The sequence below is a fragment of the Chrysemys picta genome, chromosome 16, assembly GCF_011386835.1.
Source record: "Chrysemys picta bellii isolate R12L10 chromosome 16, ASM1138683v2, whole genome shotgun sequence".
Taxonomy (NCBI): domain Eukaryota; kingdom Metazoa; phylum Chordata; order Testudines; family Emydidae; genus Chrysemys; species Chrysemys picta.
In genome coordinates, this window is record NC_088806.1 from 14,968,034 (window position 1) to 14,989,286 (window position 21,253).

Below are 21,253 nucleotides of genomic sequence, written 5' to 3' on the forward strand. Positions count from 1 at the left end.
ATGTAGCATTTGTGACCACCAAGAACCAGTTTCCTTTGAAAGGACCAGAAAAACCCACATGGATGTGGTGCTATTGATTCTCAAGCCGTGGCCATTGTGACAAAGTTCTGTCCTTATCTCCGTGGGTCCTGCGTTTCCTGATGGATTTTGCTAGCCTCAGAGGCTCACTGTGACCCTCCACATAGCCCTTCTCTCTCTAGGGGCAAGGGTCACAGTCTACTGAGCCATTTTCATCATAAGCCAGCAAGGGAGGTAAGGAGAAACAACCCTCCCTCGCACAGTCTCTGTTGTCTCCCAGTATCAGTGATTAATCAGGGAGAGGCAGGGGGAGCCCAGGCCCGCCCTCTAGTCCAGGCTCCAGCCCAGGGACCCTAAAATTAGCAGCTATGGAAGCTGACTTTTTGGAAATAGGACGTGTACAATTCCCTGGGCTACTTTCCCACAGCAGCCCCCACTCAGTATCTTTTTCACAATTACCTCAGGGCCTCCTTCCTTGCACCTGATATGGATTCATACTACTTCGTTCCTCCAACAGCACACCTCCCTCCTATAGCTCTTGAAACCTACACCACACTGACTAACTGAGAGGCTTTTAACTAGTTCCAGCCAGTCCTTGATTGGCTTCAGGTGTCCCAATCAATCTAGCTATCTTCACTGCCTTCTAGAAGGATCTTAATTGGCCCCAGGTGTCTTGATTAACCTGGAGCAACTGCCATTTGGTTAACATGGTACCAGGGATTTGTTTAGCCTGGGGTTAACATACCTGTTCCTCACTACTTTACTGTAGCCATCTGGCCTTGCCCCATCACACCATGGATACATGTTGCATAGTCCATGTCCAGATTTCTTCTGGCTATAGAAGATATGAAGAAGACTCAGTACTGTAGCCAGACAAGGAGTAAGACATCAGCAGTAGTTCAGAGGTATTCGATGCATGGAATATAACCCTTTTTTTTTGCCATGTCTCATGTGCTTTTTTTATTTCCCCACGGTCACATTCTTGTGCCTATAGTCATGGTCTGCAGGTTTCTTTTTACTACACAGATGTCACTCTGTGTTATCACCACCGCACTGTGCTGGAGGGACCTGGCTTGTCACAATGGGAACACTCCCAAGTACCTGAATTTTCTTGAAACTACCTTGTTTTCTTGTGCAATTTTGCAGATGCGACTGGCACCTGGGATTTCCTGGCAGAAATTGCCACAGACATGGATTCTTGCAGCCTTCTGCTATTGGAGCCCAAGCACAGACAATGGGCGTTGACTGCGCAGACCACAGACAAGGCTTTCATGTAGGGTATCATTCACACTAGTCAGCTATCGTCTTTGGGGGAGAGGTTCAATAACATAAATAGGGGATAGTCCCACATATCCCATAGACTTACAGTGGGAGATGGTACCTGACTGCTCTCCGTGTCTTTGGAATCTCCCTCTCTGAGGTCACTGCAGATTGTGAGGTGAAACCATCTCCCCCTGGTTAGGAAGTTCCATAACAACCTTACACAGTGACCACAGGAAGGCATCCAGGGGACAGCAGAAGCCTCTGGCAGGGGGATGGGAGGGATGAAACTTGGCCATTCTCTGAGTATTAACCTCTTTGTGTATGGACAGAACCGATGTGTAGAGCCAGCAATGCCCCTGGTTGCTTACAAGCCCAGTTAAATGTGTAGTGTAGACAAGGGCCTAAGCTAAATAACTTGGTCATTGGTAAATTTTATCACCTCACTGTTCTCCTTCCTACCCAGTTCTTTTAAGTAGAGCCCTGCTCAGATACAAAATTTGTATCCGCGTCCGATCTGCAATCCACAAAAATGGTCCATGGATGTTTGCTTCTGCGGATGTGGATATCTGCAGATATCTGCGGATTTGCAGGACTCTACATTTAAGGTCACCATAGTTATCAAGTGACACACTTGCCTATGTACTTGAATGGCTGGGGCTGAGGGTGTTATAAGCAATGCAGGTGTCATGCCAGGCACCATGTCAGAGAGTCAGAGGAGTGAGGGATAGAAAAATTCATCCAATTATTATTAGTGTCAATCATGTTTATTACGGTAATGCCTAAGGGCCAGCCAGCCATGGGGCCCATTGTGTTAGGTGCTGTGCAAACCAATTCTCCAGAGTGTGCAGTGTTGTCCCCTAGAGTTTCTATTATTCTGTCTTGTCTAGTTTGAAGAGACCCAAGCAATGGAGCTTCTACCTTTTCCCCAGGAGGTCATTCCGCACCCTGATACATCTCCTGCCCAGGAATTGTTATGTGCTATTCATGCTACATTTTTTGCTCAGTCCCATTATTCCTAGTTTGCTCTCACACATCACCCTAAATACGTGTTACACATTATGTCCCCGTCTCCCTACTTTTATTCATTGTTTAGGTAAGCTATGCACATCAAGCCAAATCTATCCCTGATTTCACTGGAGTTACGCCAACCATGAGTTTGGCCCATTTAGATCTTTCACTCGCACCTGCCAGGCCTGTCTGATCATCAGTATTGATCATCCCTGGATTCCCTCTAGCTTGTCAATGTCTTTCTGGTACCAAGGTGGCCAGAACTGAATGCAGTACTCCAAGGGCAGTTACCCCAGAGGAACCATTGCCCTGTGACTTGATGCCCGGCCAAACACTGCCAAGTCCCTTTGAAATGTCACTTCTTGTTTGCTGTTTGCTGTCACCCCAAGCATCTTGCACCAGTACCGCTTCCCAAGTCGTTGCCTTCAACTGAACACCTGTGTTTGGGATTACTTGACCCAACCCCTAGGTCCTTTTCTGCAGAACTGCTGCCTAGCTATTCGGTCCCTAGTCTGTAGCAGTGCATGGGATTCTTCTGTCCTAAGTGCAGGACTCTGCACTTGTCCTTGTTGAACCTCATCAGATTTCTTTTGGCCCAATCCTCTAATTTGTCTAGGTCCCTCTGTAGCCTATCCCTACCCTCCAGCGTATCTACCACTCCTCCCAGTTTAGTGTTTACAGGAGCCTCTAGGAAGGTTTAGTTTCCTATATCCAGTCCAAGAGAAGTCTAGTAATTAGCATGACAGCAATGTCCTGCAATATCCTGGACAAACCTAACTGACTTAAATTGAAGTATCTTAGGAGTTCATTGTATGGAAAATGCCAAATGTTCACATATTATTGTGGGATTGTGTGTGACATCTCCAGGGAGGAGACCTGACTAATGAAAATGCTGAAAAGTGTTAGGAGCTTCAAAGAACTATTAGAAACAAGGCAAACTTTTAAAATTCAGTGGGTTCCCCAAGAAATCTCTAGGGGGAGGCATACGCAAATGTAACTCCTCTGGTTCTGCAAAACACCATCCTTTGGAAACTACACCCTGAGGAGAAACCCATTGTCTAGGAATTAGCTCTTCCCATATCGAATCCCAGACTGTATAAAGGAGGCACTAAGCTTTGCATGAGTGTTCTTGTTCTAAGAAAAAGGAGTTATGAGTTTGTAGCCACACAAAAACCTCGGTGTGGGGTTTGAAGGACTGTTTACCTGCCTGAGCCCTTGTGGGGTGATCTCTGGTAAGTTTATTAGCACATGTGTAGGTTCTTGTACATGTTTTCTCTATAATGCTTTCACTTTAAGAATAACTATGCTTGCTTAGAAAGAGCCATGTGTTACCGTAACCGTGGCAATTACACTGTTTGAGGAGAAGGCAAAGCCGGCCTACTTAGATAGCATGACTTGTTGGGGAACTCACAATATAGGCAGGGGACTGTGCACTCTGGAAATATGCCGCTCAGGAGGAAGAGAGACACAGGACTCTGCCCAAGAGACGTGATGGCTGGGGAGCTGGAAGCCTGAGGGTGGGTGCGCTTGGTGGACCCTAGAGGAGGAAATATAGGTGCAGTTGCTCTGACCTGTGACAATTAATAGGCATGTTGCTAGTAGTGCTGGTTTGTCAAATATTTTTTCGTGTCAAATGTATCAATTTTGAAAAAAACCCACAGAAAACGTCTTCTCTCCCCCCACCCCCATTTTGAAAACTTTTAATTTGAGGGAATTTCAAACTTTTGTTTTCAATTTTATTTTATGGGTTTTTCTCATTTCCATAGCAGCCGTGCATAATATGAACTCCTACTACTCCTCACAGGCCATAATATGGCTTCACAGTTGAAATAGCCGATTATTTTTATTTTATCTACATTTAAGATTCTTATAGGCAGCTGCCACTTAGCACAGATTGAAACATCTTATCTTTTTTCTCGACTGAAGCGTTTCCTGTTTGTGTTGTAATGAATGGACTAGTTTGCCACTTTGACACAAATCATTATGCGCTACTACCACTGACCTGGTATGAAATAATGTAAAAATAATAAAAATATAAACATGAACAAAACATAACATTCTAAACAAAATTTCACAATTCTGAAATTAAATTTTTCTGAAACTGAAAATGTGCAGAAATTCTGTTTTGCCGGAAATTTTGAAAACATTTTTCAGTCCAATTTGGAATGAAAACAAATTTTGAAATGTCAGAGTTTCCTACAGAATGGAAATTCGTTTTGATCAGCTCTAGCTGCTAGCAAGATCCCCATGTTATTAATGGTTCCCAATCCTACTGGAAAGGCGTAACGAGTGGGGTACCGCAGGGGTCTGTTTTGGGACCGGCTCTGTTCAATATCTTCATCAACGACTTAGATATTGGCATAGAAAGTATGCTTATTAAGTTTGCGGATGATACCAAACTGGGAGGGATTGCAACTGCTTTGGAGGACAGGGTCATAATTCAAAATGATCTGGACAAATTGGAGAAATGGTCTGAGTTAAACAGGATGAAGTTTAACAAAGACAAATGCAAAGTGCTCCACTTAGGAAGGAACAATCAGTTTCACACATACAGAATGGGAAGAGACTGTCTAGGAAGGAGTACGGCAGAAAGGGATCTAGGGGTTATAGTGGACCACAAGCTAAATATGAGTCAACAGTGTGATGCTGTCACAAAAAAAGCAAACATGCTCCTGGGATGTATTAACAGGTGTGTTGTGAGCAAGACACGAGAAGTCATTCTTCCGCTCTACTCTGCTCTGGTTAGGCCTCAGCTGGAGTATTGTGTCCAGTTCTGGGCGCCGCATTTTAAAAAAAGATGTGGAGAAATTGGAAAGGGTCCAGAGAAGAGCAAATAGAATGATTAAAGGTCTAGAGAACATGACCTATGAAGGAAGGCTGAAAGAATTGGGTTTGTTTAGTTTGGAAAAGAGAAGACTGAGAGGGGACATGATAGCAGTTTTCAGGTATCTAAAAGGGTGTCATAAGGAGGAGGGAGAAAACTTGTTCACCTTAGCCTCTAAGGATAGAACCAGAAGCAATGGGTTTAAACTGCAGCAAGGGAGGTCTAGGTTGGACATTAGGAAAAAGTTCCTAACTGTCAGGGTGGTTAAACACTGGAATAAATTGCCTAGGGAGGTTGTGGAATCTCCATCTCTGGAGATATTTAAGAGTAGGTTAGATAAATGTCTATCAGGGATGGTCTAGACAGTATTTGCCATGCGGGCAGGGGACTGGACTCGATGACCTCTCGAGGTCCCTTCCAGTCCTAGAATCTATGAATCTATGAATCTATATGAGTTGATCTACATTTAAGAACAAGTGATGTGCACTTAATAATGAGAAACTGTGCAATTACTCAGTTTGCGGAGCTCTATTGTTATTTAATCTGTGCATTGTGGTACTGCCCATAGGTCCCAATCAGGGCCCAGACCCCACTGTGCTAGGGGCTGTACAAACACAATGGAAGACACAGTCCTTGCCTGTATTACTGCCTGCACACAGGTTAGTAGTCATTTTTAAATGTAAAAATCTGTGCTACGGAGGGACACTCTCAAACCTGATTTAGAAGTCAAACAATCCCAGCTCTGGTCTGTTAGCCCCAAGCCAGGCAACTCCTGCTACAGGGCCTTGCAGTGTGAATCGTGGTCCCTTCTGCATTGCCAAGCGTCTGGCCCCGTCATGGCTGTGCTGGGCAGGCCTCCCCCGCGGGGCCCCTCTCCCAGCCTGGCTGCGGCCATGTGCCCGGCTTGCTCCCTGAGTCAACTCCCTGCCCTGGCTTCAGGCTGTATTTGGGCCTATTGCTCAGGTGTGCTCTCCCCTAAGCCGGTGCCGCCTCCTACCCCGGGCCAGCCAGTTGGCACAGAGACAGCCAGGTGACCTGCAGCCACTTGGGTAGGACAGCCCTCTCTCTCTGGAGTGGCAGCGCCCTCCTCTAGTGAGAGCTTCCTTAACTCCTGTCAGACAGCGCGATTGCAGGAGGGTGGGCCGTGGCATGGGGCCTATGTGGCCAGTGACTGCCACAGACCAGTGTTTGGTTAATGTCAAAATGTCACTGCCTAAGGGCTGGCGCAACCCATTAGGCGCTACAATTTGGGGGGGAGCGACCGCGGGGGTATTTCGGCGGCGGGACCTTCCGCCGCCTCTGTGGGGGGGCGGCATTTCAGGGCGGGACCTTCCGCTGCCTAGGGCAGCAGAAAAGCTGGCGGCGCTCCTGCACTGCCTCCCAGCACCAAGTGTGGGAGGGAAAACCTCTCCCTGAGTAGGAGGAGCTGGGATTTCAGACGGCTGATTAACATGTCAAGGGGCTTGTGCTGTCACTGGTGCATAGTGAATGGAATCCTGGCAGCAGCTGGGGACACAGGCCGTGGCCAAACAGTAAGCTTCAGGGCGGAATCCGATGGAGAAGAGGATTTAGAAAACAAAAAATGAGAGAGACTCACAAGCATGCCTGCTAACCCCTATGGAGAGGAAAGACATCCTTGTAGTTTAGGTGCTGGGCTGGGACCCCGGAGCTCTGTGGTCAGTCCCAGCTCTGTCATAGACTCCCGGTATGACCTTGGGCAAGTCCCTTAATCTCTCTGGGTTCAGGTCCCGTCTGCACAATGGGGAGAGAATGACCCTCCCTTTGTCTATTTAGAAGGTAAACTCTTTGGTGCAGGAGCTGTCTCTTCCAGTATGTGTCTGTGCACCACCCAGCACAATATGGCCCCAATCTCCTTTGTGGTCTCTGGGTGCAAACAAATAATGACATGTGAGGACTGCTGGAAAACTCAGCAGTGCTTTGCAGTCAGAGTTTGCTGAGTACCAGTGATTTGAGCCTAGAGGACATGGGGAATCCCTCTTCTTCAGTGCTCCTCCATGGTCAGATCCCCTGACTCTTTCATGGCTTTGTTGCAGTCCAGTTGATTGTCGGGGGGTTGGTTTTATGGTCAGCGCTGCCACATTCTGCCTCCCTAGCATCTGGCACTGTGACAAACCCCTGCCCACAGCAAAGTCAGAGCGTTCACTCACTGAATCTGAAAGAAAACCCCAAAGAACCCCAAAATGGCCAAGTGCAACGAGTGAGCAGGACTCTGCTACTGGCTACGCCAGTTTCTCCTCAGGCCGGGGATGGGGAAAGATATTGGAGCAGGGGCGGGGCTGTAAAACTGCGGGGAGATGCCGTCCCTTTCGTAGTGTTAATTAGAAGTGTTTTTATTTTCTTTTTCTTCTAGTTCCTATTTCAAAGCCTCACGTTGTCCTTGCGTCATCCACCGTGCTGGAGCTAAGTGAGTATTTCACCCTGAACTGCTCCCACGAGAACGGCACAAAGCCCACCTACACCTGGATGAAGGACGGCAAGCCCCTCAGCAACGACTCACGGCTGCTTCTCTCCCACGATCAGAAGGTGCTCACCATCACAAGAGTCCTCATGTCTGATGATGACATTTACAGCTGTCTGGTAGAAAACCCCATTAGTAGCGGGCGCAGCGTCCCGATAAAGCTGACGGTGTATAGTAAGTATTCCGACGGCGTGGACATGTGGGGGAAGGCATACAGTTTGTGTGGTGACATTGTCCATTCCACATGCTGTAGAAACTCTCCAGCCTGGCACACACGGGGAACACGAGATGGTGGGTTCAGGCAGGACATGTTTAAATCCAGTGAAATGCCCGTGGAAAGCAGTGCACAATTGTGACGTGTGGTGGAAATCTGCTGATAGGTGTAAAAGGGGCCCCTCTTCACTCAGCACCGATATGGAGCCAGCCCTTCAGCGGCGCACTAGGGAGTTCTGCACTGCAGGAAGGGTGCCAGTGGCTCAGTGGGAGGTTCTTCGCTTCTTGGGTCAGTATTGACTTCAAGGCCCACACCGAGCTGATAGAGAGCCCAGTGCTACAGAGAGGGAGGTAAGTCACTCATTAGAGGTGTGCTGGTCTTCGTGTCGGCAGTGACCCAAATGCCCCAGTGAGGTGCTAGGGGTTCTGTGCCTCCTCATCTAAAACCTGAAAGCAACACTTACATAGTAATTTGTTAATGACTGAAAACAAATAAACGAATTCCTTGCCCTTTACTGGTGATTGCTCTGTATTACTACGATTAGTTATTTGTTACAGGAAGTGACTGAGTAATTGGTATTTGCTGATACCAAATAGGGTGACCAGATGTCCCGATTTTATAGGTATCAGGGGGTAGCCGTGTTAGTCTGTATCTACAAAAACAACAAGGAATCTGGTGGCACCTTAAAGACTAACAGATTTATTTGGGCATAAGCTTTCGTGGGTAAAAACCTCACTTCTTCAGATGCATCTGAAGAAGTGAGGTTTTTACCCACGAAAGCTTATGCCCAAATAAATCGGTTAGTCTTTAAGGTGCCACCAGACTCCTTGTTGTTTTTGCGATTTTATAGGGACAGTCCCGATATTTGGAGCTTTTTCTTATATAGGCACCTATTCTCCCCCACCCCCGTCCTGATTTTTCCCATTTGCTATCTGGTCACCCTAATACCAAATGATATAACTACTTGTGAAAAGCAACAAATTGTCCTGTGGCACCTTATAGACTAACAGACGTATTGGAGCATAAGCGTTCGTGGGTGAATACCCACTTCGTCAGATGCATGACTGTGGGTATTCACCCATGAAAGCTTATGTTCCAATACGTCTGTTAGTCTATAAGGTGCCACAGGACTCTTTGTTGCTTTTTACAGAGCCAGACTAACACGGCTACCCCTCTGATACATAACTACTTGTGTTTTCTCAGGGTTGCATAAAAGCAGTAATTATCTGCATGTGCAGAGCCCACAGTTTGTGGGGCCAGGTTCCCACTCTGGGGTGGCCGATCTTTTAGAAGGCTTTTGCTTTCTTACTGTATCGGAAATAGCCACTCTCCCATTCTGTGTGAGTGAAGTGCAGGTGAAATCCACCTGCCATCTGCAGCTAGAGCAGTGCAGTCTTCTGAGGCCACTTGGCTAGTCTAGCCCCTGCACATTGCCTGCCTAGAGAGATCCTGTGGTACATTCCTTAGTCCTAGCACAGACCACCCTCGCCACTGCCCTCCACACAGCACCTTCCTGTGGCAGAAAGAAGGTGCCAAGGTACCACTGAATGGCCACTTCACCCTTCCCTCTGTGCAACCCCAATGCAAGGCACAAGTGTTGTAGAGATCCTTACCCTCTCCCAGTGCATGAGAAGTGAAAGATATTGTCTCCGTACTAACGCTCACAAATACGTTCTGTGATCTTCTCTTGGGATAATATATTCTGCAGCTGAAGTTAGCCTATAAACTCCCCAGTAGTTAACACTGGTTGTTTAGTCCATGTCAAAAAATTCCTACACGCGATTTCTTTGAGAAGCCCTAGTGTCACCGTGCTTTGGAGCAGGGACTTGAAATTTGGCAGGGCAGCAGCCTTGGGGTCAGGGAAATGGCATTTGCTGCCCCCATATACATCTACCCAGATTTGGCATCTGAAAATCACTGTTTGCACATGTTCACCAGGCATCTGTTAAGACAAGTAGTGAAATCTCAGAAGACTCCATCACAGGGAGCGAGCTCCAGCCCACGGCTGCAAGGCTGAGCAGGGCTCTTCCTGCAATTGCTCCTCCAGGTCAGTGGGGATCAGTGTGGCACCAGTCACAGGACTTGAGAGCAGGGAGACTCTCTGTCCTGTGCTTGCTGCTTCCCTGCGATGCCCAGCTGCATGGGGGAGGAGGGGCTGCAGGGAAGGCTGAATGCATAGGACAAGGCCAGGCTGGGGACTCATGGAAAGGGACAGAGACATTCAGTGTGTGGCCCTGCCTCGCCTGCCGCCACCATCCAAACCTGGCATTGACGAGGCGGGTCCGTGTCCGTGGGTGTCTCCGCGGCGCCCATCACTGCGGTATCTGAGCCTCACACACATCGGGGGCTTTGTTTGCACTGTCTATCAGGCGTCCTGCAGGCTCTGTCTTCTGGGGAATGTTGTATCCCTGATGGGGCACAACCAAGGGCTAGGCTGCATTGTTGGGCACAACCCTCACTGTACTGCTACTGAACTCAAACGTCTCCCTAAGTTAACAGAGCATTAAAATGCATGCAATTCCCACCGCAGTCCATGACGCAAAACCCAAACATCAGCCAGGCTGCTAAGGTCTCTCCTGGCATGTTAACAACCAGGGCCAACGGGGGGCGGAGCCGGTACAAATTACTTTCCCCCCTCTCATCGGCCCTGTTTAGCTGGTCCGCCCTTGCTGGGGGGCCTGAAAAAAAATATTCACCGGGGCCTGAACCCGCTCTCGGCGGCCCTGTTAACAACCCAGCTGGTCCCAAAAAGTTAAATGTTGGTTCCATGCTGGAAATGACTGAGGGTGAGAAGGCAGGAAACTGTGTCCTCTTTAGCCTTTCAACTCTTCTCTGAAGTGAGGAAGAGTCACTGATGTGCTGAACTTGTCCTCGGAGCTGCAGGGTAAATAGAACTACATTAGATGCCTTTCTTTGCTTGTCACAACTCCTTTCTTTTCTGTCCCTGTAGCTGGGATACAAAGCCCGATTGTACCTGTGCCAGGGAAACGTAGCGTTCAAAGAGGGAGGCTCCTGCCTGGTCCTCTCTGTGGGGGAGGGGCCTACACAGTTCCATTCCCCTGACACCCTTGTCTGTGTCATGCTGTCTGGACCCGCCCCTAACAAAGTGCCACAGTTCTGTCCTGCCCAGCCTTGTGTTAGCCTGGGGGTGGGGCCAGAACCTAACCCAGCTTTGTAATCACAGGGTCCAGTTACAAATTGGGTTTAATACCGGACCAATGCAGAATGTTTGCAGGTGGATGTGAGGGTGCCAGGATTTTCTGGGTCCGATGCTCATGCAGAAGTATCCTAGTCACTGAAATGCTGCTCTTCACAGCCAGGGCTTGAGGAAACCTTGCCAACTTTATAGCAGTGAGTGGGATGGGGACCTCTTACTTTTGAAGAAATCAGGATGCTCAGGTAGATTCTTGGGGCCAGCTGCCAGGGGCAATCTCAGAAGAGAGGGTGGTTTGGGTCTGGCTTCCCTTATCTGTTCCTTAGGGGGCCAGTCTCCTGTGGCACCTGGAACATCTTCCATAGTCATCAGGGCTTTCAGGCCAGGAATGTTACTCGATTCCAATCGGGGTCAGGGTAATTAAAAATTAAACTGTCAACAGACTTTGTTCTAGTTGTTTATAACATTCTAACACACACACACACACACACACAATGTTCATTTAATGCATGGCTAGAATTTGTTCTCTTCACCTCCCCCAGCAAACCCTTCTCAGTCCTTACAGTCATTGATTGCATTTGTCAGGAGAATGAGTTCAATGTCTTCCTGCTCAATGCTGGTTTTCCTTAGTAAATATTTGTATCACACTAGCACCTAGAGGCCTTGATCAAGATCAGGCCCCCACGGGGCCAGGCACTGCCCAGAAACAGACTGAGAGCCAGTCCCTGCCCCTAAGATCTTGCAGTCTGAATAGACGAAGCAAAGAGTGGGGCATTGGGAAGGGAAAGCGACTTGCCCAAGGTCACCCAGCAGATCAATGGCAGAGCCCTGAACAGAACCCAGCTCTCCTGAGTCCCCATCCACTAAGCCCACTCACAGTCCATTTTTAGCCTGGTCACAATTCACATTCAAGTCTAGTTGAGGATGCTGATCGTCACTGGTCAGATGAGCCTGTCAGTTGATGCGATAACTGTTATATCCTTGGGGGTAACAGTTTTAGGAAGAAATCACTGGAGACACAGAGAGCTGTAAACCTTGGAGCAGCCATTTATTGCCACACTCTGAACTAACCAACAGCCAGCCAAAGCTAGCTGGGCTATCCCCTAATAATCTAACTCAGTTGCCATAGCAACACAAGGTTCTGTTACCATGACAACCAAATACACAACATATCCCTCCCCCCTTAATAAGAATGTCCCCTAAATAAAACAAACACTAAACTAGAGAAGGAGGGTAGACTGCCTCCATTCCTGGCTAAACCCCGGGAATTATTTTGCCCCGTAACTGTGGGTTTGCCCTAGCTAAAGATCCAGTCGACGAGGAGGCCTTCTGTCTCTAGGTGGATTACAGCGGACTTCTGGTGTTGTTGCACCCGAAAGTGTCTTGGGCGCAGGCCTGACCCTGGGCTCAGGGTTCGTAGGGCAAATGGGTGAGGATGGGGTATCAGCTTGTGCTGGGCAGAGGGGTATCTCTGCCACTGGCAGTAATGGAGAGGAAAAGTCAGGAACAGGTGACTCTCGATTCAGTGTCTCACCCGGAGGTGGTGGAGTCAGGCAACTCAACTGAAGATGTGTCCTGAGGACTGGTCTGACCTGGCAGCAACCGATCTACATGTCGCCGCCAGGTGAGATCCTCTGCAGTCCGGACTGTGTAGGAAACAGGTCCCATTTGAGCCATGACAGTGGCAGGGACCCATTTAGCTCCAGAAGTATAATTCCGAGCCAAAACCGGTTGTCCCGGGCTAAAGGTTCAGTCTTTTGCTCTGGGTGCACGCCTGATGACTTGATCTTGCTGCTGACGTTGCACAATTTGTCGGGGTTCAGAAGGTTTCAGCAGATCAAAGCAAGTGCGCAGCTGTCGCCCCATCATTAGAAAGGCCGGGGATGCCTTGGTCGTAGCATGAGGTGTGTTTCTGTAGGATAGTAAGAAGGTTCCCAGACGCTTTTGAATGGATGATTGTCCCCTTGCCGATTTCAAAGCTTGTTTCATTGTCTGCACAAATCTTTCAGCTAATCAACTGGTGGATGTATGATATGGTGCTGAAGTGATGTGGTGTATCCCATTTGCCTTCATAAACTTTTGAAACTCCTGAGAGACGAACTGTGGTCCGTTGTCACTCACAAGTTGTTCTGGCAGACCGAAACGACTAAAGAGTCCTCGTAGTTTTTGGATAGTACTCTCTGCAGTAGTGGACTGCACTACAGAGACTTCTGGCCATTTAGAATGGGCATCTACCACCACCAAGAACATGCTTCCTTCAAGGGGGCCAGCGAAGTCAACGTGAATACGTTGCCATGGGTTTTCAGGCCAGTCCCATGGATGTAGGGGTGCCCACTGGGGTGCATTCCTCACACCCTGACATGACATACAAGCTCTTGCCTTCTCTTCAATAGCACTGTCCAATCCAGGCCACCAAAAATAGCTTTGTGCAATTTCCTTCATGCGCACTAATGGAGCTGTTCTAACGTCTGTGATCTCAGCGGTGTGGGATAATGACACGTCTCCCCCACAACAAACAACCAGATTGGATTGATAACTCCATTCTCCTGGATATGTAGGTAACAAGGTCGGGTGAGACCAGAGAGGTTTGTCGAGATGTTCCATGCATCACCAGGTCCATAACTTGGGACAATACTGGGTTAACTTGAGTTGCCTTCTTTACCTGAGTAGCGGTGATGGGTGTATTCTCTACCTGTTCAAAGTAAAAGATTTCCTTATGGGCACTATTTTGATGGTTGACTGGCAAAGGCAGCCTTGAGAGACCATCCACATTGCCATGCACAGTGGATTTCCGATATTTGATTTCATGTGTGTGCGCGGAAAGCAACAGTGCCCACCGTTGCAAACGACTAGTGGCTAATGGAGGAATGCCGGTGTAGGGTCCAAAAATTGAAGTCAGGGGTCGATGGTCTGTGAAAAGAGTAAACTTCTGTCCGAACAGATACTGATGAAACTTCCGAATTCCGAAAACAATTCCCAATGCCTCACGTTTGATTTGGGCATAGTTTCTGCTTTGCTTAGGCCTTGGCTACACTTACCGGCAAGTTCGACGGCTGGAAATCGAACTTCTGGGTTCGACTTATCGCGTCTAGTCTGGACGCGATAAGTCGAACCCGGAAGTGCTCGCCGTCGACTGCGGTACTCCAGCTCGCCGAGAGGAGTACCGCGGAGTCGACGGGGGAGCCTGCCTGCCGAGTGTGGACCAAGGTAAGTTTCAACTAATTCGAAATAAGGTACTTCGAACTTCAGCTACGTTATTCACGTAGCTGAAGTTGCGTACCTTAGTTCGAATTAGGGGGGGTAGTGTAGACCAAGCCTTAGAGTACGTGAAGCAAAAGCAATAGGTCTCTCTTCTCCTGAAGGCATAATGTGTGACACGACTGCTCCCACTCCATAAGGTGATGCATCGCAGGCCAACTGTAGGGGTAAGGATGGATCGAAGTGCGTCAGAACTTCAGAATTTAGCAGTGCATCCTTAGCTTTGTTAAAGGCAACATCACAGGCTTCAGTCCACTTCCAGGCCTTGTTCTGCCCAAGGAGTTCGTGAAGTGGTTTTAGCAGTGTGGCTAACTGTGAGATGAACTTTCTATAATAGTTCAATAGTCCTAGAAACGAGCGAAGCTGGCTAACATTCCGAGGAGGGGGAGCCTCGACAATAGCCTTAACTTTGGCAGGAGCCTTACGAAGACCTGTAGCATCAATGATGTGTCCCAAATATTCAACAGAGGGCTGGAAGAATTCACACTTGTCTTTGCGGACTCGCAGTCCGTACTCTTCCAGTCTTTGTAGGGTAGCCTCTAAATTCTTTAGGTGATCCTCCTCATTCCTTCCAGTGATCAGGATGCCATCCAGATAGCACTGGACTCCTGGCAAGCTACACAAGATCTGCTTCATAGCCCTCTGGAACAGGGCGGGAGCAGATGTTATTCCGAAGGGTAGGCAGCAGTATCGATAAAGCCCCTTATGCATCACAATAGTCAACAGCTCTTGGGACTTTTCATCAACATGCATCTGTAAATACGCTTGACTCAGATCAATCTTACTGAACTTTTGTCCCCCAGCCAGGCCTGTGAAGAGGTCATCGATGCAGGGAAGCGGGTATTGCTTTGCACACAACACAGGGTTGACAGTGACCTTAAAATCACCGCAAATCCGGAGGGAGCCATGTTTCTTCACTATTGGAACAATAGGAGTTGCCCATGGGCTATGGATAACTGGTATTAGGACTCCATTTGTGACCAGGCGCTCCAGGTCCGCTTCAACCTTTGGCCTGATGCGATATGGCACAGTTCCGGCTTTCAGATATTTTGGTTGACTGTCAGGTTTAATGTTCAATGTCACAGTGATTCCCTTCATACTTCCCAGATCCCTTTTTGCCACAGTGTCAACACACCAAGTCCTTACACCAGCATTCTGACGCTTACCACAGCGGTAACATTCCTGACTCCCCACAGTTTTGTGGGTAGGTTCTTGTGACACCTTATGCACCCTAGGGGATGCACTGATGGATTGTGCCTCCTTTGTAGCCAGTTCCATGAAGACAGCAATATCAATGGCCTTCTGTAAAGTAAACTGAGCCTCTGTCAATAGGCGCTTCCATATAGCTTCACTGTGGAGGCCACACACTAACCTGTCACATAGGGCATAATTTAACATCTCCTTAAATTCACAGTGTTCTGCAAGCTTCCTCAAAGTTGCTACAAATTGTACATCTGTTTCGTCATCTTTCTGGTCTCTTTTGTGGAACCTAGATCGTTCAGCAATTACCAGTGGTTTTGGAGAAAAATGGGACCCCAGGATTTCCACAATGTCACTGTAAGATTTAGTCTCTGGTTTAACAGGGTGTAGTAAGCTGCGTAGCAGGGAGTAGGTCTTAGCCCCTACAACACTTAAGAATATTGGCACCTTCTTCTCTTCTGTAATGTCATTTGCAATCAGGGCCGGCTTTAGCAAGAGCGGGGCCCGATTCCTGGGGGCGTGGCTTGCCGCAAGCCCCGCCCCCAGGAATCAGGCTGCACTCCGGCCGGAGCTCCAGCCGGGGTCGTGGGGCTTGGGTCTGGCCCGGAGCCGCTCAGCCGGGGCAGGGCTGGAGCTGAGCCGGGGGGCTGGGCCCGAGCCGAACCCGAGCCAGGCCGGACCCGAGCCAGGCTGGGGGGCCGGACATGGGCTGGACCCGAGCCGGGCTGGGGGCCGAACCGGGGGGCCGGGCCCGAGCCGAGCCGCGGGGGCCGGGCCCGAGCCAGGCCGGGCCCAAGCTGAGGGAGCCAGGCTGGAGCCGAGCTGCGGGGCCTGGACCGGACCTGAGCCGAGCCGCGGGAGCCGGGCCGGCGCGCTTGGCCAGAACCGGGGCCGGCGCCCCAGGGCCGGAGCTGCTGGGGCCGGAGGTGCTCGGCTGGGGCCGGACTGGGCCGCGCCTCCCCGGAGCGCTTCTCACGTCCCCCTCCCACACCCCTGACTCAGCTTACCAGGTGCTGCCTGCCCGCCCCTGCTTCTTTTCAGACTTCCCGCGAACCTCTGATTCGCGGGAAGCAGGGGCGGGGGAGGAGCAGGGGGCGGAGCGTGCAGGGGAGGGGAGGAGGGGAAAGTGAGCTGGGGGCAGGGTGGAGAGCTGTGGCTTGGGGCCTTCTTAGCGCAGGGCCCAATTCGGCTGAATCGGCCTAAAGCCGGCCCTGTTTGCAATAACAAAAAGCACAAAACACTCAGTATATACACGCCATTGCACTATAGTCTCCTCAAAAGGTTCCAGAGTCCCTGTAAGTGTAGCCATGATTTTAGTTCCAGTTTGCACAGTCAGTACAAACAAGCCAGTTCTCACCCCCTTCCAGCAGCAAACAAGGTTTGTTTGGGGTTTTTTTGTACCTTAACTTCTACTTCCTTCTGTTGCTGGGGCAGCACAGACATCCCATCCTCGTCACCACGTTGTTATATCCTTGGGGGCAATAGTTTTAGGAAGAAATCACTGGAGACACAGAGAGCTGTAAACCTTGTAGCAGCCATTTATTTCCACACTCAGAGCTAACCAACAGCCAGCCAAAGCTGGCTGGGCTATCCCCTAATAATCTAACTCGGTTGCCATAGCAACACAAGGTTCTGTTACCGTGACAACCAAATACACAACAACAATAACCTTGCACCGACCCCTGTGCTGCTCATCTGGCATCTCACCTACCAGGTGAGGAATCTCTTCCACTCATGATGTTAAAAATGCAGCATTGCCAACCTCAAACATTCAAAAATCATGAGCTGGGCTCAAACAATCATGAGATTTAAAAAAAAATATGTATTGGGTTCTTTTCCTTGGCCTTCTGTAAGCTAGAAAGTAAGCTTGAGTGAGCCAGAAATGTACTCATTTAAAAATGAGAGCTGAGATTTTCATGTCATCACATGACTCCAGGAGCTAGGGTTTTAAGAAGAACATCAAAACAGTGACAACCGTTCTCCTTGAGACCTGCTATGCTTTCCTCTTTGCTCTCTTCACTTTCCTTTCTCAAACACCTCTCTTCAGGCTATTTGTCTCCCTGGCATAGCTTAGTGCTGCAGGGCGGCCTGTTAGCTGTATCTTCCCAGCTTGCAGTGTAGATCTTGAAAGTTTTCAAGTCCCTCTTGCAAATGTCCTTGAACATCAAGCTAGGTCGGCCCAGTAGCCTTGCAGCATCCACAAGTTCTCCATACAGGAGATGCTTTGGAATGGGTCCATCCTCCATCTGATGTAGAAGACCAAGGCAACAGAGATGTCTGTATTTGAGATTAGTGATTAGACTTGGCAATTTTGCTTTACTTTGGTGTCAGGAACTCTGCTTTCACATTTGATATTTAGAGCACAGTATGGACAATAGATGTGGAAGGTGTTTAGTCTTCTTTATGCCCATTGTAGGAGGTCCAGGTCTTGCCACCATACAGCAGCATGCTCGAAACACACATCTGGTAAACTCATACCTTGGTGTTCAGTGTTAGTTTCCTGTTAACACACACACACTTAGTCAGTTGGCCAAATATAGGACCTGCCTTTCTGATGTGAGATTTAAACTCTTCATCTTGAGATAAGTTATCTGACACAGTTGATCCTAGATAGCAGAACTTGTGCACAACTTTTAGCGTAGTGTTAGCTATTGAAACTTCTGGTGCAATCAACACACCTTGTGCCATATTCATTGTCTTCTTTAGACAGATGTATGACAAGCTAGCGAAAAGCTGTTGGAGTTGCAGCAGCACCGCTTCACTGTGTGTGATGAGTCCTGCATTGTTGGCAAAAAGAAATTCTCTTATCAGCAGGTGTTGGACTTTGTTGTTTGCTCTTAGATGTGCAATATTGAAGAGTTTTTTCCATTTGAGCTTGTATGGAGAGGAGAAAGCATGACGAAGTAGCAGACAGAATAGACCGAAGAGTGTTGTGCCAAAACACATACCTGTGTGAAACCGCAGCATGGTTCCGATCTGTCAGATTGATCACCATAATACTAGACTATAGCCTTCATGGAAGAATTGAATCTGACTGAGAAGGACAGGGGGGCAACCAGTTCTCTAGCAGTTGAAAAAGGCCTATTCTGCTAACCAGGTAAGATCTAGGAAGGCAACTTAGAGAGGTTTTCCTTGTTCCTGACGCTTTTCTTGCAGCTGCCTTAGTGTGAAGACCATGTTGATAGTAGATCTACCAGCATGGAAGCTGCACCTACTGTGGATATGTATGTTCAGCCAGAACTTACGTTTTGAGAATGACCTATGCAAATGCCTTGCCAGCAACAGTGAGGAGAGAAATTCCTCGGTAGTGGTGGCAATCACTGCAATCTCCTTTGGTTTTATACAGTGTTATGATGTTGGCATCCTTTGTGTCTTGTGGTGCCCCTCCTTGCCTCCAGTAGCCAAGTAAGACATTGTGTGGATGTTTCAACACAACCTGCCCTTGTTTCAGTACTTCAGCTGGAATTCCATCTCTTTCTGCAGCCTTTCCTGCTGCTAGGAAGCTGATTACATGTACTAGCTCATTTTAAATGGTTCTGTATCAAGTTGTTGGATGGTCTGAAGCTTGAGGATTGCATTTAGTGCTGCTTCAGAAACTGTGGTTTCACATGAATCGATTTCGTGATAGCGTTCAACCCATCACTGCATCTGTTTGCTTCCGTCAATGATGATGTCTCCATTAAGAGATTTGAACGAGGCAGTCTTTTTTGGCTGACGGACCTATGCTTTCTTGATTGCATCATACATACAAGCATCCATTGAGATTGGAGATCTAAGAGGTGTCTTCTCACACAGATCGAGCCAGTATGATTTAGCACATTGCCTTGCTGTTCATTGCATTGTGCTTTGGCCACTCTGCAGTTAGCCCATGTCTCAGGAGAGGAGTTCATGTTGTGGTGCAGATATGCTGTGCGCTTTGATTCAATAACACTGGTCTACAATTTTTGAGAAGTCGTCTGCTTCAGAGATAAAATGTGCTATTTATTATGTATTTTGATGTGCTGAATTCAAATATGACAGTTAAAACAACTGATTGGCTACTGTTTCTAAGATATTTAAGTTTTTACATTTTATGTCTATGTATATTGTGTAGATAGAGTTTTAATCATAAATTGTAAACCTAGGTCTTTTCATGTGTTTAGGGTTGCTTTACATGATAATATTTCACCTGTCCTGTTTATGTAACACTTTAAAAATCAGCAAAAGGGTTATATAAATAAAATTTATTTTGAAACAAAAGGCAAAAAACTATTATGTACATAGTTTAGTCCTATTCAGCGTCTACATGACGCTTCTTGGCTTGTCTCTTGTATTCATTAAATGGAGCATCTCTTGTCACTGTCCAGCAATAGTCTGCAAGCATTGATGGGCTCCATTTGCCCTGATAGCGTTTCTCCATTATTGCAATGTCCTGGTGAAATCGCTCACCGTGCTAGTCACTCACTGCTCCGCAGTTCAGTGGAAAAAAATCTAGATGAGAGTGCAAAAAATTTATCTTTAGTGACATGTTGCAACCAAGGCTTTTGTATGCCTTGAGGAGGTTTTCCACCAACAACCTGTAGTTGTCTGCCTTGTTGTTTCCGAGAAAATTTATTGCCACTAACTGGAAGGCTTTCCATGCCGTCTTTTCCTTGCCACGCAGTGCATGGTCAAATGCATCATCTCGAAGAAGTTCACGAATCTGAGGACCAACAAAGACACCTTCCTTTATCTTAGCTTCACTTAACCTTGGAAATTTTCCACGGAGGTACTTGAAAGCTGCTTGTGTTTTGTCAATGGCCTTGACAAAGTTCTTCATCAGACCCAGCTTGATGTGTAAGGGTGGTAACAAAACCTTCCTTAATTCAACAAGTGGTGGATGCTGAACACTTTTCCTCCCAGGCTCCAATGACTGTCGGAGTGGCCAATCTTTCTTGATGTAGTGGGAATCTCTTGCATGACTATCCCATTCGCAGAGAAAACAGCAGTACTTTGTGTATCCAGTCTGCAGACCAAGCAAGAGAGCAACAACCTTCAAATCGCCACAAAGCTGTCACTGATGTTGGTCATAGTTTATGCACCTCAAAAGTTGTTTCATGTTGTCATAGGTTTTCTTCATATGGACTGCATGACCAACTGGAATTGATGGCAAAACATTGCCATTATGCAGTAAAACAGCTTTAAGACTCGTCTTCGATGAATCAATGAACAGTCTCCGCTCATCTGGATCGTGAACGATGTTGAGGGCTGCCATCACACCATCGATGTTGTTGCAGGTTACAAGATCACCTTCCATGAAGAAGAATGTGACAAGATCCTTTTTACCGTCACGGAACATGGAAACCCTAACATCACCTGCCAGGAGATTCCACTGCTGTAGTCTGGAGCCCAACAGCTCTGCCTTACTCTTGGGTAGTTCCAAATCCCTGACAAGGTCATTCAGTTCACCTTGTGTTATGAGGTGTGGTTCAGAGGAGGAGGATGGGAGAAAATGTGGGTCCTGTGACATTGATGGTTCAGGACCAGAAGTTTCATCCTCTTCCTTGTCTGACTCAAGTGAGAATGATTCTGGTGCATCAGGAACCGGCAGTCCTTCTCCGTGGGGTACTGGGTGTATAGCTGATGGAATGTTTGGATAATGCACAGTCCACTCTTTCTTCTTTGACACACCTTTCCCAACTGGAGGCACCATGCAGAAGTAACAATTGCTGGTATGATCTGTTGGCTCTCTCCAAATCATTGGCACTGCAAGAGGCATAGCTTTCCTTTCCCTGGTCAACCACTGGTGAAGATTTGTTGCACAAGTGCTGCAGCATATGTGTGGGGCCCACCTCTTGTCCCGATCTCCAATTTTGC

General features: G+C 47.9%; 1 protein-coding gene across 1 annotated transcript in view; it reads left to right on the top strand.

The window, feature by feature from the left end:
- Positions 1 to 21,253, top strand: part of HEPACAM (hepatic and glial cell adhesion molecule) — a 78,874-nt gene that overhangs the window by 38,218 nt on the left and 19,403 nt on the right. Inside the window, exon 3 of the mRNA XM_005294712.4 lies at positions 7,485 to 7,766. Within this exon, the coding sequence (XP_005294769.1) occupies positions 7,485 to 7,766 (282 nt within the window). The remainder of the gene's footprint in view (positions 1 to 7,484; positions 7,767 to 21,253) is intronic.